At 37.3% G+C, this 27,304-nt stretch overlaps 3 protein-coding genes and 2 long non-coding RNA genes across 5 annotated transcripts; all 5 read right to left on the bottom strand.

Moving 5' to 3' along the window:
- Positions 1 to 7,469: 7,469 nt before the first annotated feature.
- Positions 7,470 to 8,059, bottom strand: LOC121242503. Its single transcript, XR_005935912.1, has 2 exons — positions 7,874 to 8,059; positions 7,470 to 7,749 (listed from the first exon to the last, which is right to left on the bottom strand). It is a non-coding gene; the product is annotated as an uncharacterized LOC121242503 (long non-coding RNA).
- Positions 8,060 to 12,864: 4,805 nt separating this feature from the next.
- Positions 12,865 to 14,580, bottom strand: LOC121267916 (ethylene-responsive transcription factor ABI4). Its single transcript, XM_041172047.1, has one exon. It carries the CDS (start codon positions 14,401 to 14,403, stop codon positions 13,444 to 13,446), a length of 960 nt encoding a protein of 319 aa, XP_041027981.1. The 5' UTR covers positions 14,404 to 14,580; the 3' UTR covers positions 12,865 to 13,443.
- A 3,469-nt stretch (positions 14,581 to 18,049) lies between these two features.
- On the bottom strand, positions 18,050 to 18,632 carry LOC121248506. Its single transcript, XM_041146991.1, has 2 exons — positions 18,576 to 18,632; positions 18,050 to 18,460 (listed from the first exon to the last, which is right to left on the bottom strand). The coding sequence occupies exons 1-2, from the start codon at positions 18,630 to 18,632 to the stop codon at positions 18,050 to 18,052; spliced, it is 468 nt and encodes a 155-aa protein (XP_041002925.1).
- Positions 18,633 to 18,659: 27 nt separating this feature from the next.
- LOC121252502 lies at positions 18,660 to 19,139 on the bottom strand. Its single transcript, XR_005938227.1, has 3 exons — positions 19,046 to 19,139; positions 18,834 to 18,926; positions 18,660 to 18,677 (listed from the first exon to the last, which is right to left on the bottom strand). It is a non-coding gene; the product is annotated as an uncharacterized LOC121252502 (long non-coding RNA).
- A 1,955-nt stretch (positions 19,140 to 21,094) lies between these two features.
- LOC121248516 lies at positions 21,095 to 24,228 on the bottom strand. Its single transcript, XM_041147002.1, has 2 exons — positions 22,018 to 24,228; positions 21,095 to 21,367 (listed from the first exon to the last, which is right to left on the bottom strand). The coding sequence occupies exons 1-2, from the start codon at positions 24,226 to 24,228 to the stop codon at positions 21,095 to 21,097; spliced, it is 2,484 nt and encodes an 827-aa protein (XP_041002936.1).
- Positions 24,229 to 27,304: the final 3,076 nt, after the last annotated feature.

Below are 27,304 nucleotides of genomic sequence, written 5' to 3' on the forward strand. Positions count from 1 at the left end.
GTTAAATTGAATAAAAAAAAATAGATAATTTGAAATTCACATTAAAAAAAATATTTTTTAATAATAAATCTCGTTTTTAAATAAGATGTACGAGATTTGCACACTATCGTTCGATCTGTTTTTTCATGCTCTACCGACATGAGTTTCTTCATTTTAAATAGCAAGTTAGAAATATTCGGAAAAAACATAATAATACACCTACAACTTTTTTATAATTATTTTACTATTTAAAGGTCCATAAACTAATATGATTGTACCACTTCATTAAAAAATATTTTCAATCTTACATAATTACTCTTTATTTTAAATAGAATTACAAAATAGTTGTAAACTAGTTGTAGATTTATTTTTTTATTTTGATTTATTTATATTCATTTCAATTTCATCAGTATTAGTTTTAGTACTGATTGTTGTAGTAACACATGAGACGACTCAGACGATGTCTACCTCCACTGCAATATGAATATGTGCTCAAGCCTTAAAAGAGTCAAAGACTATCCATCCGGCCGCCCCAAATGTCACAGTCAAAGGCCCAAATAGCTCGCCTCTTTTTTTAGATTATTAATTTCTTAGAATATTGAATTTTGAATCAGATGTATGTATTATGTATTTGATTTGTAATTTTGTAATGTTGATACAATGTCCATTGGACACTTTTTTCTTTGTAATTTTGTAATTGTTTAAACTTTCCATTTTATTTTTGTAATAGCTTAGTTATTATTATTATTTATTAGTTTATTAGGTAGTAGACTTGTAGTTTATAGTAGTACTTCATTAGTCTTAATTATATAAAATTCTGTATGTATATATTATTTTTATTCATGTAACTTTTTTTTAAACTCTTTTTTTTTTTTTTTGAAAAAAAAAATTCTATTTTTATGGGCCCAAAATGGTCCAGAAAACTTCTGGGCCATTTTAGGCCCATTTCAACGGTTTCTGGGCCTTTGGCCCAGTTGGGGGGGGGGGGGGGGGGACGGAGGACCCCCTCCACCCGCACCCCATTATTCGGGACGGGGTCCCCCGCCCTCGCACTCAGGGGGCGGGGGGCGGATTACAAAATGGGCCCCCCGCCCATGCGAGGGCGGGGGGCGGGTAGCACCCTTACCAACAACTCATCCATGCAATATCAAAGAGTTCTCATGCAGAAATTTCTAAACATGTGGCAACTATCTAACGGAACCAACATACAACACTGACACATTGAATTCAAGCCGACTATGGGAGACAACAAGCCACCAACTGGTACCTACTAGTCAAAACCAACTCTCCCTAAATAGCTACCTCAATCACTCTTTCACATTAAATTACCCCACAACTCCCACACACGTGGCTCTTAGTGAAAATTTCAACATAGAAAAATCAACTATTCTCATGCAACCACTGCTCCCAACAGACACATCAAATGTAATTCCCGTCAAAGAAGACTTATACCATTTTATTGCCAGCTAAAACTGAATCTGCAAAAATCCCCAAACACAAGCACTGACCCACCAATTCTAAACACAAGCAATGACCCCACCCAGTTTTCAGCCATCTCATAGCCCAATTTCAAAACATCAAAAGCCCAATGGCCCATCAATCCCAAAAGCAAGTGGTTTCCATCTTAGTAAGCTCATTGGGCAAGGCATGTCTCATAACTAAACAGAAACAAGACCCACCAAACCTTCAATCTGAAACCATTGATCAAATCAATCCCTTTGAACAAAAATCCCCATTGACAGGAACCCAAACAACACACCCAAAATTTTCAAAGAACCGAATGATTCAATCAGCTAGAAGAAGAGAAAATTTTACTCATCAGAGGCGAGAGCTCAAACACCCCCGACCAAAAATTGTTTTCTTTACTCAACCACCCCAGCCTTCAACGAATAAGAAGGAAGCATAGAAGATCTTCCCTTGATGATAGGTAGCAACAACATCTCGATTACAAAGGCAAGGAAGATGGTAGACAACAATGACATCCAAACTGCAAAATAAACAGAGATAGTGAAAAAAACTCTCTCAAGTAGCAAAACAAGAAAATCAACAAGAGCTTCAATGAGAATCACGAAGAAGAATCGCCTCAATTTGTACAAGCATCCAGAGGAAAGCTTTCCGGATACACAGTCTCAGATTCATGTTATGAACCTCTTCCCCCTAAATCCAATGACTGAAGTGGCAGGGTCTAAATTGCTACCATCTTCTCCATGAAACTTTTGACATGAAATTGCAGGGGAATAGCCTGTCCCCGTGCAATAAGAAATGTTAGGGCTTGCATCAGGAACCACAATCCAGATTCCATTTTCCTATCTGAAACTCTTTTGGCTCATGTAAATACTACTAATGTTGTACATAGTCTAGGGTTCTCTAAGCATGTACATATCCCTCCCCTGGGAAAATGGGGAGATTTGCTGTTTTTGTGGCGTCTAGGCTTGGACATAGAACTTGTTTATGTGTCTAGTAATATCATAGCTATGTTGATCTATTCAGACTCCCAACACAATCTGTGGCTTTTAAATCTTGTTTATTACCCAACAAACCATATGAAAAAAAAACCTTTTGGGATAATCTTAATGCCATAACAGAAGCCTTTCTTGGTCCTATGTTAGCCATTGGGGATTTTAACTCTGTTTTAAATCAATCTAAAAAGATGGGAGGGAGACCTGTTGCTAGTGCATAGGGTCTGAGTCTATTCATTGAAAAACATGGTTTAATAGGACCTAAGCTACTCTGGTCCCAAATTTACTTGGTCTAACAACAAACATTTTCCAAATAACATCAGATAAATGCTTGACAGAGGTGTGGTAAATCTGCATTCAAATTCCCTGTTTCCCGAGGCCACCATAAAAAACCTCCCAAGATCTGCCTCTAATCACTCTTCAATTTTACTTGAAACTTCTAGATCCAACAATCAGAAAAAATCTTTTAAATTTAAGGAGTTTTGGACTAGGGACCAAACAGTTTGGAAGTGGTAAAAAAAGCATGGAGCTCTCATTACACAAGAACCCCAATCTACATTTTAACAAGAAAACTGAAAGCTGCCAAAGGGGCTCTGAAACATTAGAACATCACTTCTTTTGGTCATATTTAGAATAACATAAAGAACCTCAACAAGAAACTCTAGGAAATTCTTACTATTGATCCAACCCCTCATTCAATAATTATGGAAGAAAACCTTAAAGAAAACTTGGAGGAACAATTGAAGAGAGAATAATCCCTCTGGTACCAAAAATCAAGAAATACCTGGCTTACCACTTCTGACCTAAATACCAAATACTTTCATGCCTCAACCACAATTAGGCGCAAAAGGAACAACAATGAGAGCCTAAAAATTGGATCAAATCAGTGGACCTCAAACCCCACAATCATAAAAGAAAAATTCAAGGATCACTTCACAAACATCTTCAAAACCACAAATCCAATGATCTTAGAGGATATTGAAAACCTATTCCCTGAAAAAATTTCAGAAGCTGAAAATGCTTATCTCTGTGCTTTACCATTTGAGAAGAGATCCTGAACACAATTAGACAAACTCCCACTACAAAGGCCCTTGGCCCTGACGGATTCACTAGGCTTTTCTACAAGTTTTATTGGGACATAATCAAAAAAGATCTCTTGGCAGCTATTAACAATTTCTTCACACATGGAAAATTGTTAAAAGAGCTCAACCACACCAACATTGCCCTTGTACCCAAAAATGAGAACCCAAACACTAAACAACAATTCAGGCCCATTAGTCTAGCTCATGTGTGCTGCAAAATCATAGCAAAGATCCTAGCAAACAGGTTTAAAAATGTCCTCTCAAAAATCATATTAAATAACTTTTTTACCTGGAAGACTCATTCAAGAGAACACAATCCTAGCCCAAGAAATCTTTCACCATCTCAAAAAAAAAAAAAAAAAAAGAGGAAAAACCAGTCTCATGGCCATAAAATTGACATGGAAAACGCTTTTGACTACATAGAGTGACCCTTTATTCTTAAGATTTTTCAATCCATTGGGTTCAACCAAACTTGGACAAATTGGATAAAGGAGTGCATTACCACAATTACTTTCTCCATCATCATTAATGAAACTCCCACTAGTTTTATTAAACTCTCTCGTGGTATTAGACAAGGGGATCCACTAGCCCCATTTCTTTTCATAATGGGGAGTGAGGTTCTATCCAGGTTAATTACAAGAGAGGAATTGAACAATAACATTGAAGGGATTAAGATAACACCAAGAGGTCCTTCCCTAACTCACATTCTCTTCGCAGATGATCTCATTTTTTTTGGAAAGGCTACCTCTACGAATGCTCAATCCTTTGCCCGAAGCCTTGAAACATACATAACCTGGTCTGGCCAAAAAATCAACTTCAAAAAATCCTCCATGCATTTCAGTAAAAACATCTCTAACACTACAATTAGGGAGATTAAAGAACACCTGAACTTCAAAGATAACATCCCTAAACTGAGATATCTTGGTTTGCCTCTCTATATAGGTGTTGATAAGAAATCTCTTTGCAAAGAAGTCATGGAAAAAATTGAAAATAGATTACAAGGATAGAAAACAAAAATCTTTTTGCAAGCTGGCAGAATAACCCTCATTAGAAGTGTAGCCAGCACATTCCCTTCCTATATCATGTCAACCTGTGCCATTCCAAGCTCTACAGCAAACAAATAGAAAAATTCTTTTGAAAGTTCTTGTGGGGTATAGATGTGCAAAACATTCACATATTCACCAAATCCTGACAATCAATCTGCACACCAAAATCCATAGGGGGTCTAGGCATCAAAAAAAATTTCCTGGTTTAACAAAGCATTCATCTCCAAATTTGCATGGCACATGATAAACGACACAAACAATCTTTGAAAAAATATTCTCACCACAAAATACCTCAGAAGCACTACTTTTTTTGAAGTTAGAGCAAGACCCTCGGATTCATGGTTCTGGAAAAATATTTTGAAACAAAGAGACTTAATCAAAAGTAGTATTTGTGTCCAAATCAACAATGGTGCCTCAACTAGAGCTCGGTCAGATCCTTGAATCTATACTTTACCCTCTCATCAACCACAACCAAATCCAACCAACCTCAATATGATCAAAACATGAGAGGTTCTGAACTCATTTTAGAAGAACCAAGAAGATGAAACTCATTATTATTTCAGGCCCTCTTCAACACAGAAACTATTAGTGGCATCCTCAAAATTCCATTCTCAACACATGATTACATTAACAAAGAAGATAAGATCAAATGGGCACATCATAACAGTGGTAAATTCTTAGTCAAATCAACCTATGCCAACCTAACAAATACCTAAAACCCCTCAACAGAAAACCAAAACTTTGAAATTTGGAAAAAGCTTTGGAAACTCAAAATGCAAGATAGACTAAAACTCTACTCTGAAAATAATACATAATATTCTTCCGAACAAATCACTTATCAAAAGAGTAATACCCATCATTCAAGGAGATCAAACCCTTTGCCCTTTTTGCAAGACTGAAGAAGAAAATCTCACCCACCTCTTCCTTAACTGTCCATTCTCAAGAATTTTATGGAGACAATTCCAATGGCCAATCAACATCTCCACCTTTGCCAATCAACCAATCTCAAATTGAATCAAAATTGTCCTCAATCCTGCCTACCTCATAAAAATCCTAGCAAAGGAAATTCAACCATTCTAACTCTTTGCTACTCTGGCCATGACCAATCTCTAGTTTCTTAGAAACCAAGTTCTCCATAATAAACAATGCCCAACTCCTGAGTGGTTTGTTGCTAGAGTCAAAAAGCTTAATAAAGAACACAGAAGCCTGGATCATCAAAGAACACCAAGAGGAACTGAAATGACAGACTCCCCCCGAAGGCTACCATTCATTAACTTTTGATGTAGCAGTCTGAGATCAAGGCAGCATCATAGCTTCAATATGCAGATCAGAAAGTGGAATCCTAATCTTTATTCAGACAGATTACATTTTTAGCACTTATGGCTATCCAACAAGCACTAATCCATGGCATTAAAAAGATTGTAATAGGAGACTCAAAACAGGTTGTACAAGCTATATTAGATCCAAAGGCAGCCATAGATTGGACAATGCAAGTCATAATAAGAGAAATTCATTATAGCCTGCACATATTTGAAAACTGGAAGGTGAAAAAAATATATCGATCTCAGAATCGATACGTGCATAACTTGGTGGGATGGACAGCTTCCAAACTCAAATTTGGAAGTATACCACTCATTTCAATCCCGCAATGTCTCCTGGACTTTCATAGTTAAAAGGACCCTCCCTATTTATTTGTATAACTATCTATTTGTGTAATTATTATTAGACTTTGTATTAGCTAAAATTTCATCAACAAAATTTGCCTAAAAAAAATAATAAATAAATAAATTTATTTGTAAAGAGGCACCAAACACAATCAATATGCCAAACCCATACCACTTAAGGGCTAGTACTCTCAATGGATTAGCCAAAGTCAAACTCCACTTTTAGTAATATGAGATGAATTTTATTTTGACTATTCCATTCACATCAAATACCCACATTAGAATAACCATTTTTTCATTATATAATAATAAAATAATATGAGATGAATTTGATTTTGACTATTCCATTCACATTAAATCTCCACATTGGATTGTTCATTTATTCATTATATAGTAATAAAATAATATTAATTTAAAAAATAATTATTTTTTAATGATTAATTTTATCATATTTTACCATTCTACCTATTTTACCATTCTAATTAAACTCATCTAAGGTTCTATGTAAATGTCTTAATTATAAATCAAATTTCTTCAAAAAGGCTACTAAACTACTAAATTGCACTACTAAACTACACTTACATAAATCTACACTTAAAAAAAAAGTCTACTAAACTACTAAATTACACTTGCATAAGTCTTCAGTTGCATATACTGCACAACACATCCAAGTGAAACCAAAATAAGTGGAAGTGCGAAACCAAAAACAATAGTAATAGTAAACAAGCCTAATCCAATATAGCATATTTTCATATCCTATTAGCCATTTGAGTGATTTTATTTGGATTTGGCCAAACAGCAGTAACCTATGGCAAAGTTTTGCAAGGAAGCCTCCATCAAATCACCATAGATTGGTAGTATAATCGGAACCCTATGAACCGACCAAACCCAAAACACAGGCTAGCTCAAGCTCAATCCAACCAAATAACTAATATATAGGAAGACTTTCTCTCTATTGGTAAAGACACGTACACATGGAATGGGACCTGAACCCCCATGAGTCAGCCTCTACCTTTTTCAAGTGTCCTACTTGGGTGAGATACTGTTGGAGCCAGGACTCATGGAACCAGCTAGTAGAAAGAAAACCTATGTGTACATGCCTTTATCTGAAGTAGGACATTCAAAGCTTAGTTGGCTCGACTCCTACATATATGACCCCGAAAGCACGGTGATATGGAAACAATGCCAGTGACTAAAAACAACGAAACACATAGGCTAGAGAATCAAAGACAACGGATATAAATCGGAAATAACCAAATTGTGCATTCAGGTTACGAGATATAACTCGAGTTCCTCATCACTATAACCTTAGTTTAAAAGTATTAAAATCTCATTAAGCAGTACAGAATGTCAAAGTTTTCAGAGCTTTAGTACAAACATAAAAAAGGGAGAACACAACGAATCTCTAATCACCAACCATTAGACAGAAAACGACAATTTATTGATAATAGAACTACTTGGATTGCTGCCTCGTCTTTCGGCGCTTCCGCTTCAACCTCTTCATGCACTTCTTCTTCCACTAAAAAGACAAAAAGCAAATTCACAAACGAAATCACAAACAAAAATCATTTATTTATTCAGAAGGAACAAACATTTAAGATCAAGAAACAACATATATTGACTGTGATCAAGATCGATCTAACCTTGGCTCTCATGGTGATTGGGTGGCTATGTTTGTTCGCTTCCTTGCTTCCAGAACCCTTGAGTAGTCCGAATAACGTTGCACAGAGAGCAATTTGTCCTGAGATAGGACCTTTGAGAGTATTTATATCTCTTAAAGAAACCCTAGTAAATAAGTCGGCAACATTTGGTCTCAGGAGAAGATTGGGCTTATTTTTTATCCGTCGAGTAGTCTTAAACATGTGATGTAATATTGGGCTTCACATCCGTGATATAGCGCGGCCCAATACTTGGGCTGGTGACTTTTTCCTGGTCTTCAAGCTCAAGGCACCTGACGAATTACTGTGTTTTGCATCACACTTTCATTGAATTATACATAATATAATACTTTTATTTATTTCTTAAAAGAAAAACTCAAAGATTGACGGGAATGTCATCTCATTGTAGTGATATGTAAAATTTTCATTTCCTGAATTGGGAGCTTCTATGCATATATAACCACTGTAGTAAGGAACTGATGCAAAGTATTAATTAGTAGACCGTGTGTGCATGTGTGTGTATATATTTTTTCAAATATTTCCTTAAAAAAATGCTTACATTTCTTTAACTATTTCCTTAAAAAAATGCTTACATTTCTTTAACTAGTTTACAGTATAAGAGCATTGTTAATGAATTAGCTAAAAGCTAAATCCATTGAGTATATAGCTATTAGAGGGCAAAATATGCTCACAATGGATTAGCTAAATTTTAAATATTTGGAATTTAGCTACAGTGACTTTTAAAATTTTTTTCAAATTTGAAAGTTACTATACATACATCAAATACATATTTTATTAATTATTTATCTCTCCATTTTCTTCTATCACATATTTTATCACAATTGGTATATTAATTTGAGTTAGTGATATATTAATTTAATAAGAATATGATTATTAATTAATATATATAATAGGTAGAATAGTAAAATATGATAAAATAAAATAATTATTAAAAAATTAAATATTTTTGAAACTATTAGTTATTTATTACTATATAATGAATAAATGAATAATCTAATGTGGAGATTTGATGTGAATAACCAAAATAAAATTCATCTTATATTATTTTATTGTTATATAATAAAAAAATGACTATTCCAATGTGGAGATTTATGTGAATAGAATAGTTAAAAGTCAAATTTCTCTTACATTAATAAAAAATGTCATTTAGCTTTAGCTAATTCATTGAGAGTGCTCTAACGTATTTTGCTTATAATTACTTGTAAACACGATCAAATATTATTTCTTTTCTTCTTTAAATCGTAATCCACAGTAACATTAGAAAACTAGAAAAAATTGCAATAAAGAAGGATTTTAAACGGAATAGTATTAACAAAGGCACACCAATGTTTCATTTTCTTTGACTTAGAATAAAACTACACAAAACAACTTCATACTACACAAAAAAGAGTTAATTTTTTTAGTAATGTTATACACCACACTCTCATCCTATTTTGATCATACTAAGTAGTATGTGGTACATCTATTACTATTTGATGATAAAGAAGTATGGAATAAATGATCATTTAATAGTCATAAATGTGACACATCTTACTTAATATGATGAAAGTTGGATGGTAGTATGATGTATAGAATTTTCTTATTTTTCTAAGGGACGTATAAGCCTATATATTGACTATTGTATTCATGGGACGAGTTCGATATTCCACTACAATTTGATGGATCACCGAGTCAATTGGAGAGTCAACTCACTAAAGTGCCAGTGGGAATGGCTAACCATACGGGGATGATAGTGCCATCACGAGCGGCCCAAATCCCTCCCATGGCTATGTGTTTAATAATGGGTGCTAACAGAGATCAAGAGCTGGCAAATGAGCAAACACAACTGATTCGGTAGTAGTAAATTGAAAACTTTGGAAAGTATAAATATAAGAGCATAGTTCTATGATTTTTCTTTATAATCCATAAATATTGCGTTCTTCAATTAGTCAAATGGGTTATTTCTTCCTTGGATTGGGTTAAACTTAGTGTCGATGGCATTTTGATAGGGAACCTAGGTTCTTCCGGTGCGGGTGGCGTAATCCGTGATCATAGAGGGGAGTTGATCTCTGGTTTTTCTATCTTCATTGGCATTCTGTCGAATAGTGTTGCTGAGTTTATGGGTCTTCTTCAAGGTCTTCGACTAGTTAGTTTTTGGGTTTTAAAAATGTGGAGATTGAGATGGATTTTATGTTAGTGATTGACTGGTTGAATAAGAAGAGATGTGGCCTTTGGTGCTTGGAAGATTACTGGGGTTTGGGAGGAAGCTCTAAATCTATTGGAGCGTCTTTATATTTAGGTTTGACATCTTTTCAGGGAAATTAAATCCTTGGCTGATGGTCTTGCTCGTCTTGGTGCTTCAAAGGTATGCAAGGTTTGGAATCAATGTTCAAAGTTGTCGAGACATCTTTGTTGTCTGTATTGGTTGGATAAGGGGGGTTGTGCTTTTCTTCATTTCTAAGATTTAGAGCAGAGGTCTTCAACTGGTTATTATTTCTTGAGATATATATATTTTTTTTCGGTGAAGCTCATATTCTTTATTTGTTATCACGGTTTTTCCTCAGCCTTTATGAGGATGAATAATAATAAGGAGGTCTGACCTCCAACTTTTGAAAAAAAAAAAATATTGTGTTCTTAAATATTGGTAAAACTGAAAACTTCTATCCTAACAATTTTACAGCAAGATCTTCTGCATGTGACTCTTGTTTGAAAAAACAAAAAACTCAATTCAAGTTTAGCATGTCTGTTGAGAGGATGGTGGTTGAGAAAATGATAAATATAATTTTTTTGTGGAGAAGAGAAACCATGGCCAGTATAGACTATAGTCTAACAGTAATAAAACCATTTGAAGTTAATGAATGGTCATTTGTGAAATTATCATTTGTTCCAAAAACTTAAACTACTGGAAACAAGTATATTTTATTATTTAATTTATATCTTCAACACTTCCCTCACATGTAGACCATACTCATTCTCAATGAGTGGGGCTCAGCACGCAGAATATTTAATTGAATGAGATAGAGTGTAGAGTTAATTAGCGTTCAACTCATTACCTTTGCTCTAATACCATATGAAATTACGTGTCCCATCAGCTTAAGTTTAATTAAATATTCCATGTGTTAGACCACTCATTGAAGGAAAGTCTAGCTAGCCCACATGATGTGAGAGTGAGTGTTAAGAATACTATACAAATAATTAAATCTACTTCTTCCTATCAATTTAAGCTTTTGAAAGAAGTGAAGATTTTACATTATCCAAACCCAATTGCATGCATGAAGGATTTGAATGCATATATAATCAGAGTCAACGAAATGATAACTAGACTTTGTATATATTTATCAGCACTGATCCCTCGATCGTACTGTAATAGACAACTTCAAACAGGTGCATTTACTATAAACTGCAATGCATGATCAAGAAAGATCCAAGTTTTCAAACCTGGAACCTTCAGATAATACTAAATAAGCCTGATTTGGATTAGAAGATCCACACATGCATGGTGCATGTTTCTATTCATGTACTTTCATTGGCGACCAAATGCAATAATATTGGATCATGTTTAATAAAATTAATTCCCAAGCCTAAGTCCTTCATGCTTGATCATGTTTCTATTCATGTACTAGATCAAGCACACGTACTACGTTTGTGATCTATCGTTAAAATATAGATTATAGGGGCGATGAGTTTCATCACCAAAATCGTCCACTCAATGATTCAACACTAATATATCATGTCGCAGACGCATCAATTAAGGTGAACATAACAAATAAAACACGATAAAGTCACCAGATCAAAAAAGCAAAAAACAAAACAAAACATTATGAAAAAACAAATCGAGGAACTTGATGCTTAATTATGGTCAGATGCATCAGATCAGCAATCTGTTTATTATTATATATATGCACGACGAGTTCAGCTTAGTACTAGCCATCAAAACATCCTATCCTAAAATCCCTGCTCAATTAATTGTAAAACAAAGCGCAAGGACCAGTACAATATCTAAAATGCTCGCCCAGCAGCTTACAGCATATATGTTGAACAATTTGAAAAATCTTCCCTAGGGCATTTTGAAGCACATGATCATCAGCGCCATCCTTTCCCTAGCTAACCCTCCCAACCCAAGGAACGAAAGTACTCGAAAACCTAACTGTATTTATGGAACCGTGAGGAGCAGTTGGAAACCAAAAGCTAGGCCTGTCATCATTGTATATCTTAGGCCTTGTTTGTTTTCGAAAAACATCTCATCTCATCTCATCTCATCTCACCTCATCATTACAACTTTCTCAAATCTCCACAAAAAATAAAATAAAAAATTTAACTTTTTCAAATCCCAAAACAAAAATAATATTAAAAAATATATTCTAACATTATTTTATTCAACTTTTTAACTTTAATATCATCTCATCTCATCTCATCTCTGAAAACAAACGGGCCCTTAGTTTCCTAAACATGATCACTTTTCGATGTCTACATATATAGGAAATGCATTTGTAAGGTTTAGTTTGAAATTGGTTCCTCTATCTTAAGCCCTTAATTAACAAACAGTGGTAAGAGGTTCCTTGAAAGTTTCTTACAAACTGATCACGTGAGTAAGGTCGATCGATTGCTTGCAAAACTGTACATGTATCAAATACACCTCACCGAGCAGTGAATTTTATTTCGTGAACAGTTCTAAGAAACAGAATTTCAAGGTGCATGCACTCAATGATGCTTTAGAGTTTAGAATATGAACTTTTTTTCTTTCCATCTAAATTATACAAAGCATAATTAAAGTGTTTAGTTTTATAGGGAGATTAATTGAATTTTGTTTCAAAATAAGCATTCAGAATAAAGAGCTGCAAAAGTAGGGCAAAACCCAAAGGCCACCACTTGAAGTGAAGGTAATTTATATGCAGAGAAAAATCAACGACGTGCGAGCTTAGAAATAGGATATAATATGAGTTTCGCTAAAGACTAAAACTAAATAACAAATAGACTTATAAAAAAAAATAATTTTACTGAATAATATGCTCTCCTTAAATGCCAATTAAAGTACATACCAAGCAGCCCTTTAAACTTAGCTAGAGCGAAAAATATTCCTATCTGAAAACCTCCATAACTAAAATTTCATTACATCATACAAGCAATCATACATACCTGTGGATCGAATCTCTTCCACCCTTAAGGAGATCAATGAAACAAGCTAGCGACAGATAGTAAGATAGTTGGCTCTTGATCGCTTGCGGCGGCTTTTTACCGTTGTTAATTCTCACCCAGCATGCACTTGATCAATCCCTTGGGCAGTCCTACCATATTCATCTTCAACATGGACATGATCAACCTCAAATCGAAAGGGGTACTATTATATCCCATCGCCAATAAAACGCAGTTTCAACAAGTACTGTTGCAGAATATTAGTTCCACTAAACTATTAATTTAAAGAGATCCATACTGAATTATAGGAGAAAGTGCAGGAGCAATAACGCCTCGATCGAAAACTAATTGCATGCAAGCCAGTGTGTCTAAACGTTTAATGAAACCGAGCAAAAATATGCAGACCCACCATCGATCAGGACTTAAAAATTATCAAACAAGAAAGGATTATCGTACTCAGGATCACCATAGTCCCAAAGGTTGGGTGCATACACTTCGTCATTCGTCAGCGGCCACACAGATGGAGATCCAGGTCCGACTGCCCCAACCGGATCTGGAGCCACCGGTGCAACCACTGGTTGCGTAGAAAGAGACAAGCTTGAATCCACCGAGCCCACAAGCGAGTTAATATCATTGTACAAATAATTCTGATGTTGCTGCTGATAGATGTGTTGATGACAAGGGTTTTGATACGAGGTTGTTGTTGCCGTACGGTCAACTTCATCACCAACAGTCCCATCACATGACTGATGATACTGATACTGTTGGACCATTTGTTGAGGATTTTGTACCATATTGTTAAGACTCAGTATCGACGGACTACCACTAGGGTAGATCCCATAGGGTACAATACCCGACGAAGACATCGTTGGAAGTGTTGAAGGGGTAGAAGAGAAGGTGAAGCCAAATCCAGAGGGGCGAGGAAGCAGAGGGCGGAGGGTTTGAGTCGAGGACGAAGAAGAACCGCTACGGGTGGATGCGGACGACTGGGACGTGGAGCCCCCCGACGGCTGGAGGTTGAGCTGAGCCCTAGAGCCGTAGAGAATAATGGCGGCGCGGTCATAGGCGCGCGCGGCGTCCTCCGCGGTGGCGAAGGTTCCCAGCCACTTGCGGCTTCGCTTGCGTGGCTCTCGGATCTCGGCCACCCATTTGCCCCAACTCCGCTGCCTCACTCCGCGGTACCTAAACTTGTTGTTGTCGGGCCCTCCTTTACCCTTGCACCTCCGACTGGTACTGCTTGAGCTGTTTGTGCAGTTACTGTTATCAGCACTGGTGGTGGTGGTTCCATCACTGCTTTTGGTGTTGTCTGTGATGGATGAAAAGGGGGGGATAGGAGAGTCGGTGTCTTGGGGAAGGTGCAGAGTGGGGGCGGAGTCGTCCATAGGTTGGGCGAGCTTTAAAGGTTAAAACTGTGGTAAACGATGGAGACCGCCTCGTTCAGTGTTCTTGACTAGTCGAAATAGAGGAGTCTGGAGCTTAATTTGAATGTCATCTCTATAAATGGTGGATGAGGGCGGTGCGGTTCTTTTGCGTATTTACGATTTTTGAGAGAGAGAGAGAGAGAGAGAGAGAGATGAGGATTGCTGCGCAGTGAAGAAACTTTAACAGGACTCCTGCATATGGGTTTGGAATTTGGAATCATTACCCAGTCTATTATATTCATACATGCATGCATACAGATATACAGATTTTGATAGTTGCAATATTTTTGGCAAAATCTTAGCGAAATTTTAATTGAGCAATGATTCCAAGGATTACATAGTCTCCCTTGGATTTATCGCTAGATAGCTGCCTTAATTTAGGGTTTGGACTTAGATGAGCCATACTAGTCGTCGCACCATTATAAATTAGAACTTCGCTAACCTTGTGTATCAATCCCAGTTTCCTAGCTTAATTGATTAAAAGTGATCATCAGTACAATACGTGACCTAAGCAATATATAATCGGTTGGGATTGATCGAAGTTTTAGTACGTATATAGTAGTTATAACTTTGATTTGTAATATATAGTACGTTGATCGATCATAGCATTCTTCGACCGTATTTTAGAACCTAGTAATTAAGTCGATCGTCTTAATCACCATCGATATTTATGTGATCAGTCTGGTCTTAATTTCCCAATGCTTATAATAAACTCATGTTCGCAATTTAATTTGATAGTTTTTCTCTCCCCTTCTATGAGTTTAATTAGCTGTTTTTTATATTGAGATTTTCTAAATGGCTAAAATACATCATCCAACTTATTATAAATGGTCCTTTTGACTTTTATTCTGATCAATTTAATTAAGTTTAGATTCATCATAGTTAACATGTCCGTACGCATTAATTCCTAATGTTTTTTCCATTTTATTAGCAGATAACAATTAATATATCTCTCAAGTTTTAAGATATTGATTATAAAAATTGCACTTCCATGGTTTTGTATAAAGATATAGAAAAAGTCTATTTGCAACTGGCCAGGGGAATCGTGGGGCCACTACAAGGTTCAACAATTTTTCCAGCGATTATGTATCGCTGGATATACACAACAAATCGCTGGCATATACATAATCCAGCGATTTTTATATCGCTGGCAAGTCGCCGGTATTAACGCCCCACTTTAGATCAACTGCAACGAAAACCAAAACTCGCTGCCATATATTAATCTCCCGGCGAAATTTTTTACGCTGCTAATTACAAAATAATCGCCGCTTATTCAAAATAGGCCTCTGTCATTAATCGCTGCGATAGATTATTAGCAGCGTTTACTATTCGCCGCTAAAACTGATTGTCTCGCTGCCAAATATATTTGCCAGCCACTCCACAAAATCGCCGCAATGAGAAAATCGCCGTATATTACCCTATAGCAGCGATTAATTATCGCTGGTGTAGGGAATAAGCGGCGATTTTTTATATTTACAATATTATTCTGACTATTTCGCAGCGATATAATATTCGCTGCTATATACTATTATACGGCGAATTTTCACTCGCTGCGAATTGGTTTTCATATCGCTAATATATGGCGACGATTTATCTTCTCGCCGCCATATATTTAGAGGCAGCGAGTTTCCATGATCGCTGGCAAATTGTTGTCTGGTATATAAATTTATTTGCGGCGAATATTTAGTCGCCGGTATTGATATGTAGTAGCGATTTGTACATCGCTGCTTTAGGAGATTTAAGTGTCAGTTTATAGCGGCGAGTAAAAATTCGCCGCTATATGCTCTTAATTCGCCGCTAAACCTGCATTCCGATTTTAAATTTCCTGGGTTTCATTTTCTTTCTAAGCCTGGTTTTTAGTTGTTCCTAAATGCACCATTCATAATCCAAACTCATTCATTCAAGTTGCTAATCAATATAACATGCAAAATAAATACATAAAGTTCCATCCAAGCCCATCAACAAAATCCAAACTCATATGTATTACAATGGGGTGGTGTATTAATGTATTCTCATATACAAACTGAGCTTTTATCCTTAATAATAAATAAGCATCACAATCATCCAAAGGATTAGTACCAAATCATTGGTTGCAGGAAGAATTACACTTGATCAATCAGGCCGTTACATGGGCACCAGACACAGCACAACAGAAGACATTAGGAAACCTGGCCAAGGTCATAGCTGAAAGATATCCACCATAACTCCACCCATCCAACCCAATATGGCCAACTTTAGCAAGCCCTCGTTTAAATGTGGGGTGCAGCTCCAGTCAGCTGATCATCAGCATCAATCTGGCCAGCCTTGTATTTTAAAGAGCATTCATTAAGCCCACGTCGAGCGGTAGTATACTTCATAGGCTCAACTGATCCATTCCCTACGACCTCCTCACATTTTCTTCCAAAATAGTTGGATGTTTGGGAAGCAGAAGGGAGAAAATCATCATCAGACAATAAAAGCTCCATTACTTGTTGTGTATAGAAACCAAAGTACATATTAATACCTGCATGGTGTTCAGCTCTAGCAACCATCCCCTTTGAAGCTTTTGACATAACAAGGAAAGCCACTGCTACACATGACAACTGAAGTTTAATGAGAAACTAGATGATAATTTGTCAAGGAAGAGGCCCAATGGCACCCCCTTCCTCTTAAAAATGAAAAATAGTAGAATATGCATTAATGTGAGAAATATTGAAGGGAAATTGCAACGCCTTACAATAGTCGTCACAGTAACACTCCTACTGTGCAAACCATAACAAATTGTACATAAAATTATAGATTACCATGATTGCTATTCCAATCAATTTTATTATAATCCAATAATTCTCTATACACCCAAACCATAGCATCAATACACCACAATTTGGTCCAACCCTCAAAGCCTTTTAATAAGCTGTACAGATTCCATTATGTTATTACACAAATGGTCAGCTCAATGAGAGAGAGACAAGGAGAGAGAGAGAGAGATCAGTGCAAAAGTAGTCATATTTACTAGAATTTCCAAAGCGACAAAGCTAGTTAAGAACCAAATGATTAACTGTAGAGGATCAATGTCATTTTACACGGGAAAAAAATAAAACACAAGTTGTAAGTAAACTTTTACAGAGCAGGGAAAAGGTGTCGGAACTTACTCTCTCTCTAGCCTTAAGCTTCTCTTCCAACACAAGTAATTCCAAGATCCTTCATCTCAAGGAAGCTTCTCAGAATGTCAGCCTTCTGTGTATCACATCTTACAAAAAAAAAAAAAAAACCACTTATGTATAAAACCATCAATGAATTATTCATCGGGTTTGGGAAACAAAGTTGCTAGAAATATATTTAACACTTCACTTGTACAAGTACATTTTATGGTGGATAACTCCAAATGATACTAACCTCATTTGCAGACCATGAGAGATCCAAGAGATCCCCGGTGTAGACATAGATCCAAGATTTATATAAATATATATAATACTATATATATATTTATATCATATAGCCCAGTGTCGTATAGAGTAAGTACAAAAACCACCCAAATGGAAAACACGTCGACACCCTTGACTCCTCATGCCTCCCCGGTGTCACAAAAAACCACCCAAAAAATGTGCAACGTTTTTTAAGAAGACCCTTATGGGCCGGGGGAATCGTTACACTGAGTCTGTCGAACTGACTCAGTGAACGATGGGAAAGCCCTAAAGAAAGACTGCATCACTTTGTCATTTTCTATCTGATGCTCCCTCAGCTCCTGCATCTCTGTCCTCATTTCATCCAGCTGACTCTTGTAAGCTTCAGCATCCTTCTTATATTGCTCAGCATCCTTCTTATATTGTTCAGCATCTTTCTTGTGCTTTTCAGCCTCAGACATGTATTGTTGCATTTGAACTTTGTCACGTTGTCTACTTGACTCGGGGATGACCATTTCCCCAAGTCCCCGTGCATATCCAGGTCGATGGCCAAGAACCTCCCTAAAGACAGTCGCTGCTGCCTCATCACTACGTTGCTCTGGTCCTAGGCCATCCAACCTACCTTGCATCTCCTTCTGCACATTGAGAAAGCAACGATTATTAGCAAATAATCAGCTAGTGCTATATTAATGATTTTACTACCGTATAGAAAGAAACATAGATCCCAACGGCTGTTTCTGCACTACTCACATAAGTACTTTCTGTAGCATCTGTGACAAATGCATTATTTTTCTTCGACCAACGCATCTCTTTGTAGAAGTCGACCAAATTCTCATTCTCATTCTCATTGCGCTGTCATGTGTATGAACCATTTGAATGGAGTGAACAACAAAAGCTATGAGTAACCACCTTTAGTGATAGTAAAGTAATATTGTCACTAAAATCTCCAAGTAAAGTGCAATTTCACTATTCTATTGAAATGAAAAGACTGTTTTCCCTTAGACATACCTTTTGCTCAAGTAATCGGACGAATGATTTACGTCCTGATGTGTGATTAATGGCCTGCTTGTTTCGGTTCTCCCGATTTTGAGCTGAAATTTTCTGTCATACACAATAGGGAACAATTACTTATAATAGACAAACAGATTTTCCACCACAATATTTAGACATATTAAATATATACATATTATATGGTTGTATGTAAGAAAGACTATCTGTACCTTGAAGGCATCGCTGCCCCACCTTTCACACAACTTCACCCATACAATGGGGTCCACCAGACTAGTTCCATTAGCCAATGCTTCTGCGTGGCTTCCATAGGATTCATAAATCTTGTGCAAGTCATGGTGGAAGGAGTTGAAGCGCTTACGTAAGGCCTTTGTCACGCTCAATCGGTGGTTTTCGCGATCCCAGTCCAACACAAAGTCACTCTACATAAGGCAGCATGCAAACAATCAATGTGTCATCTGGTTATTTAGGCGATGATTATACTACATAAACAACATCCCAAACAAGGACAATTAAATTTTTTACTTACCCGAACATGGTCAATGAGCTCCTCTTTAATCGCTGGTGGGACATCCGACCAACGCTTGTAACTCATGTCACAGTATTGTTTCACAATCCACGATACTCGTGTTGTGAACATAGAAGCGTGTTCACAACATGGGGCTGTCTCACCATCGTTTATCTTCAACTGCACTTTCCCGTTCTTCCTTAGCTTGTCAAAGAAAATGCATCTAGATGGCCCACGAGTTCGTCTCCTCTGTTCTTGCGTTCCTTCGGTCTCCATTGGGGCATCTGCAGCTGTATTTTAAGGTACAATATATTAGTATTTTAAAGTGTAATGTGGAATATTCAGACTTAATAACACATACAAACATCCAAATGCTTTCAAAATTAAAGTATTGGAAAAATGTGCACCAGTTTGTTCTCCAGTAGGTGATTGTTCCCCAGCAGTATTTGGTTGGGGTTCTTGAATATATTGTACCGCGTGAGTTGGCATAACGCATGGTGGGGGACTTGGGGCCTATGTTGAGTCATCCGAGGAGGATTGATTACACTCCTCCGTGCTATGATATGAAGATAATTTCGCACCGCGTGGTCGACAGTGACGACCTGAGTATGGGATATAACGCCTTCCACCTCGAAGACCTCGAAGTCTGCCTCCACCTCTTGAACTGGGTCCCGGCTGATTACCTGCACGAGTACAAGTTATTAACATAGTGGGATAAAATTGATGCCATAATTGAAACAAAATAATCTCAATATGCACAGACAGGTTCGAATAACTGAGAGTCGGCCGTATATATACCTTGATACGGCATAGTGCATCCCAGTTCACACAGCCTCCCAATATTGAACGTAACCTGAAGCAAATTAAATCACATGTTAGATACTATTTAATTTAGGTATAGATGTTGTAAAACTTGAATACTACTCTCAAGATTGTTTGCTACTTGCATAATAAGAAAATATGAGTTTGCATAATAAGTAGTTCGAGCCAGGTAAAATGATTTTCTTCATGGTAGTAAGAAAATAAATCAAAACATATATTTCACCCAAACACATATTGAACTATCTATATACACATACCAATTTCAAAGTCAATCTCATATTGTCAGATGTCTATATACCCATGAAAATTTCGAACAAGAATTCTAATATCTCAACCTTAAATGAACGAACTTCCTGGGTTATATTTATAGGTCGCCAGACTCATCAGATGTTGTGTGCCCATCCTCATCTGAATGTTCCCCCTCATTTGTTGATAGGTCCTCTTCATCTGAATATTCCCCTCACTGGCCGCATTTCCAGACTCAGAAGTGATCATGTCATCATTAATAAAGCCTGTTGAATCTATGCATTGACCAACCGGATCCATGATTTCTCTTGCATCTACATGGCTAGGTAGTATATCAGGCCTATTCAGTTGAGTTGCCACTTGATCTGTGTTATCACACTGCACTGGTTCATAATAATATGATGGCTCATCTTCTTGATCGGCATCAGGAGTACTTGATTCCCCATCAAGTACTTCAAGAACTCTCGGCCGTGGCGGAATGTTGTATACATTCCTATTTGCATAGTTCTGCACAACACCCCAATTCCCTTTCGCCCTTAAATCTCTTATGTAGAAACATTGATCAGCCTGACTCGCCAACACGAATGGTTCATCCTTATACCAAGTCCTATTCATGTTGACACTAATCATATGGTCATCCACCCGCACCCCTCGTTTTCGATCACCAACATCAAACCAATCGCATTCAAACAGGTACAACCCGACGCCACTCCATGTAGCGTAACTCTACAATATTATTAATAACTCCATAGAAGTCCAAATTATTTGTGGCCTCATCACCAGTTACCACCACTCCAGAATTTTGTGTACGACGGCGAAATTCACGCTGTTTCGTATGAAACCTTTTTCCATGTATTATGCAAGCAGCATATGTTGCAACCCAACGGTCAGGCCCGCAAGCTAACGCGTACAGATCAGGGGACACATCAAGTGTATACGAGGTACGATGTTCCTGGATCTATATATTTAAAAAAGCAAATTTCATAACGTTTATTTTCGATTAGATCCAAATCATATAAAATGAAAGCTATAGCAGCACATCTTAGATAGGAATGGATAAGAACTTACACGTTGCTTAAACCAAGTTGGGAACTCAGTTTGGTGCGTGCGCTCGATACAATCTGGGTGTTGAACCTTACATTTCTCGTAGTGTTCCCTGCATTTGGTGCATCGAGGCGAAGCAACATATTGAAGTTAGATGGTATTGGGTTCATCCCAAATTGTATAGAATGAAAGATGATTTTTAAGTAGACTCGTTAATGCTTACTCTATATAAGGTCCAATCTCCGCACAATTATTGAGCACGTACCAGATGGCTGCCCTAAATAGTTTATCCTCTAATTGCACGTTCGAAGGCATACCCAAGGGACGAACTTTCTGGTTGAAAATTTTGAACCCATCTAACGTTTCCTCTTCGTCAGCATCAATGTTGCGTTCCGGTCGACTAAATCTCGTCTCAATATCTTTGAGATACATGGAGCAGAATGTCAAGCATTCGGTGTGAATGTAAGCCTCGGCTATTGAACCTTCTGGGCGGGCTTTATTCTTAACATACCGCTTGAATTTGCCGAGATACCTCTCAAATGGGTACATCCACCTATATTGTACTGGACCCCCAAGTCTGGCCTCACGGGGTAAATGGACAGCTAGGTGGACCATAACATCAAAAAAGGAAGGAGGGAATATCATCTCCAGTTTGCATAGAATGGTGACAACATCAGTTTGGAGTTGGGCCAGGCGGTTGACATCGAGTGTTCGAGCGCACAACTCTTTGAAGAAAGTACCAAGTTCAGTCAAAGCCAAGCCAATGTCACTTCTTAAATACCCCCCAGCAGCAATAGGGAGTAGTCTTTGAAGGAAAACGTGACAGTCATGGCTTTTCAACCCTGAGATTTTGCAGTCACGTCGAGATACACAGTTCGAGATATTGGAAGCGAACCCATCTGGAAATTTGATATCAGACAACCACTTACAAAATTTATTCCTTTGCTCGACGTTTAATGTGTATTGTGCATGTGGCATTGTTACACGATCACCATGCCATATCAAGTGTAATTCTTTTCTATAGCCCAAAAGCTCTAAGTCACGCCTTGAATTGATGTTATCCTTACTTTTCCCTGGACTGTTCATTAAAGTGAATAAGATGTTGTCGGCAATATTCTTCTCAATATGCATAACATCTAAATTATGCCAAAGTCGAAGTGTTGACCAATAAGGTAACACGAAGAATATGCTACACTTTGTCCAGTTCAGCTCTTCAGCAGTGCGTTTTTTCTTCCTATGAGATTTGCCAAACTGAACATCCCCAATCATCTGCAATTGAATTTGAATCTCTTCAGGACCAAATTCCCTTGGTGGCATGCGATGATCTTCTCTACTGTTGAACAACCATTTATTCCTTCTCCATATGTGATCTGGGGGTAAGAAACGACGATGTCCCATGTAACAATGTTTTCGGCCATATTTCAACCAATTAGAGTCTGTGTCTGCATTGCAAGATGGACAAGCCAATTTTCCCTTTGTTGACCAGCCAGACAGATTCCCGTAGGCAGGAAAATCGTTGATTGTCCACAATAAGGCAGCATGCAACATAAACGTCTCCTTAGTTGAGGCATCATATGTAGGTACCCCATCTACCCAAAATTCAAGCAGTTCATCGATCAACGGCTGCAAGTATACATCAATCTCATTCCCTGGTGACCTTGGGCCAGGAATAATCAGAGATGTTATGAACAATTGGTCTTTCATGCATGACCACGGCGGCAAGTTATAGGGGACAAGGATCACTGGCCAAATGCTATGAGGTTTAGCCAAGTTGTTGAATGGAGTGAAGCCATCACTTGCCAGACCGAGCCTAACATTGCGAGGATCTAAAGCGAACCAGTCATGATCTTCATCAAATTTCTTCCAGCACTCAGAGTCGGCCGGATGTCTCATACAACTATCTTCTTTCGTCTGTTGCTCTTTGTGCCATCGCATATCACCTGCTATCTTTGCAGACATGAAGAGACGCTGCAATCTCGGTTTCAAAGGAAAGTGACGCAACACTTTTTGAGGTACCGCGCGCTGTTCGTGTGTATTTGGTATCCACCTCGAAGCCTTACATACAGGGCATTCATTAAGAGCTGCATTTTCCTTCCAAAATAAGATGCAGTCGTTGGGGCACGCATGGATTTTGTGGTATTTGAAGCCCAAACCGCGCTCCAACGACCTTGACTCCTCATATGATTGTGGCAATAGGGCATCAGGAAAGGCAGACCTCAACAAATCAAGTAGAATGTCAAATGACTTAATTGACCACCCACCGATTGATTTGATGTGTAACAACTTGACCACGAATGACAGTTTTGAAAATTTTGTACACCCATCAAATAACGGACGTCGGGCATCCTCTAGTAGTTGCTGGAAAGATAATGAATCTACCGTCTCTCGTGGCCTGTTTGCCGCAGGAGTGCTATCTTGGGGCGCATCATCGAAGGTGCCTGCCCGGATGTCATCCAACATATCCTGCATGTCATCTATGTAATCGTCTTCTTGGTTGATATCATCATCAATATCTTCATCACTCATGTTCCATGTTGTATCCTCCTCCCCATGAAATATCCACTGCGTGTAATTTGGGTTGATCCCTTTCATAAACAAATGAGTTTCCACCTCAAATATAGGCAGCCACAGATTGTTAAGGCATGCACGACATGGACACCGGATGCGATCCCTTCCACTTGCATGGTTTCGTGCTTGTGCGAGGAAATATTTAACGCCTTCGGCGTATGCAGGTGATACGAGCCTATCGGGGTCATTCATCCAACTTTTGTCCATCTGAAGCACGATATGGGAGGGGAAGAAAAAAATAATTGAGGATGACATATCAAATAGAATGAGATGAACTACACAAAAAAGCTTGAAGATGTATTCAATATATTAATATTTCATGAATAACATGAGGGGCCAAGGTCTTATAAGTCGGTGACAAAGTTAGGGAATCACATCCAAATGATTATTAATTGGATCACCCTACGTACCAAGAGAGAGGGGAGAGAGAACTCTTTGGAGTACTGAAGATGTATTTATCTACGATGCTGACAGCTGGACACAGTAGCGCTAGTTGTACGTGGGTCCCAAGTATATAGTGGTTCGGATGGTGGCTGTTACATGGTTCAGAATCTAGTGGCTTAGCGTAACTCTATATATATGTTAGTGAAAATGGGACAAATACCAGTCCAAACTGACAAGGTTTTCGTCCATGATCATGATGTCAAGAACCAAAAATCAGTCTATTAAGTAATATCTAAACAGAATATGGGTAGAACCAAATATATATATATATATATATTAATTCATGAATTTAATATTTGTTTTTCATTAGTACTAATTAATTAGGAGGATGATCTCCTCCTGTCTAAGATGCCTATATAACAACTAAGATCATGTTCATGCTTGCATGATCCACATTCTATTTTTAATCCTTTAAATCCTGAAACCACATGGGCCATAAGCACCAGGAAACCATACACAAATCTTTTAGTATAAGGAAGGATACTAAAAGGGACCAAACTCATTGAACAAAGTCTACAATGCTGCATGCATGCACAATCTAAGGTCTATATATAAAGCTGAGAGCATCAGAAAAAAGCAAAATAATTATGTGATTATTAATGCCTTGGTCTGTATATAGCAGGAAGATGTTTTTAATGCCTTGGTTAAGAATATATATATATCAAGCATAACTTTAGAGAAGAAACTAATATATATAATATGTATATATATATTTGTGTAAATCTTCCAGCTTTCTATTTCTAGTTGTGGTGCTGAAATTGTGCATGCAGTTATCATTCCAACATTTATAACGTGGATGTCTGTTTTTCATATATTAGTACTGTTTAGACTGATGCAAATAAAATATATATATATATTTATATATAATATATATATAAAGTATTAAAAGTGGGCATAAACATAACCAAACGAGCATTTAGATCGGGAGGCGATTGTCATTTTCGAAACTTTAGCACTTTTTGATGAAAATCTTAAGTAAGACAAAAGTAGATGTAAAACACAGTCAAAATGACATGCCATCACGGACGATAGATCAAGACAGTAATAGAAAAGTGGACTGTTCAGAAAACGATTGTTTATGCATTAACGATCGAAGGGGTAAATTCATGAGAAGATCACATCCAAATTCAGGACCAGATTTTCACTTGTAAATTTCATCCAGAGTTGAGTCTGGTGTGGTGTACACTACAAGGAGAAAGCTGACTTTTCTTGTAGTGATCTTACCCTCCTAATTGATTTTCCATATGTGGTATTGTTTGGGGCAATATTATAATCCTGGCCCTGCGCCTGCATACAATTTTTCTTATGATGGTATACATAGATAGTATTCTTACTTGTCCAGAAAAGTCCAAGCTGCTAAACTATTGTTTAATTCAAAAGGCTCAAATTATATTCTTATAATATATATCAGCTACGTGTATATATAATATATATATATATATTCATTTATATATAATAGCTAATTATAGCATACACCCATTAATGATCTTCCACCTTGATCCATCACTTTGATCTTTCACCGATAATGACAAATCACATCATCCTTCTTTCTTCTTTTTACTTAAATTAATTGGTTGGAATGAACTCTGAATTACTACATTACGCATTCAGAATTACAAGCAGCTAGCAAGTAGATAGGTAGAATGCATGCATGCAAACAGAAAGAAGAATTGGAAGAAAAACAATGAAATTCAACCAAATTTCTAAATCAATCTTCCCTAAATGCTCTCTTAGCTAGAAGCGAAAGATCTTGATATCTCATCACGAATTAGGTTTCAATATTACTTTCCGCAAGAAATTAATACACTTGTATGTTATTGATCTAGAGTCTTGTTAACAAAGCATTTATTTCTATTTCTAATAGTTATAGATGATCAATATAACATACAGAACTGACTGGGATGGATCTCTAAGTATTTGTATATATCTGAATAATAAATCGAAGGGCAATCAAAAAAGGCATTTATTCTATATGGATACAAAAGAAAGAGTTAACGTACAGTAATTCATGATCAGCAAAACAGTTCCCACAAAACTCTAAGAAATGCACATTCAAACAAAGCAACATTCTTCACAAAAATCTTCTAATTACATATTAGAAGGTAGCAAAAAGGGTCATAAGCGCTGCAACAGAAAAGGCTATGTTTTTGCAAGAAAATCACCCATGAAGCGCTGCATTATGGTAATATCCATAGCTTAGACCACCACGTACACAAAAGGCAGATATACAAAAATTAAACCTTAAGGAAGAACATGGGAATCAGAATGACAGTGACAAAAAATTATTGTACAAACAAACAAAAAACCTATAAAGCCCTACAAGAAATGCAGGAAGGTTTCTCTAATAGAAAAATTAATATACCTGAAAGGGAATTTATTCCCTGAAAATAGCCTCAGTCGTTCTCAAAATAGAGCCCAAAAACTTAGTTCCCAGCCGAATATTGAGGCACTATTTCCCAATCTAATTCAAGGGACAAGAAACTGCGATTCGAAATATTGGAGCGATACCGCGGGGAAGTTAGAAATCAGTGTGTAAACTGGGGTAGGAGGAATTTTAAGTTGCAGGTGAGCTGTCCATGGAGGAACATCAAAGTATAGGGGGAGCTAGAGAAGGGCGCTGGGAAAATGGGACTCCGAAGGTGAACGGAGGAGCTTCGGCAGTGGGGCCTTCAAGTGGCGTTCCGTCCGTCGCAAACAGGAGTGACCGTCGGCATAAACAAGAGGTGGAAGCGCTGGGAACGTATTTGGCGAAGTGGGTTTTCGTATTTCTTGGGACGTTTCGTCGAAGTGGGGGAGAACAGGCTGTGCGGGGGAAAATGCTTGGGGGGAAATTTATCTA

The sequence above is a fragment of the Juglans microcarpa x Juglans regia genome, chromosome 1D, assembly GCF_004785595.1.
Source record: "Juglans microcarpa x Juglans regia isolate MS1-56 chromosome 1D, Jm3101_v1.0, whole genome shotgun sequence".
Taxonomy (NCBI): Eukaryota; Viridiplantae; Streptophyta; class Magnoliopsida; order Fagales; family Juglandaceae; genus Juglans; species Juglans microcarpa x Juglans regia.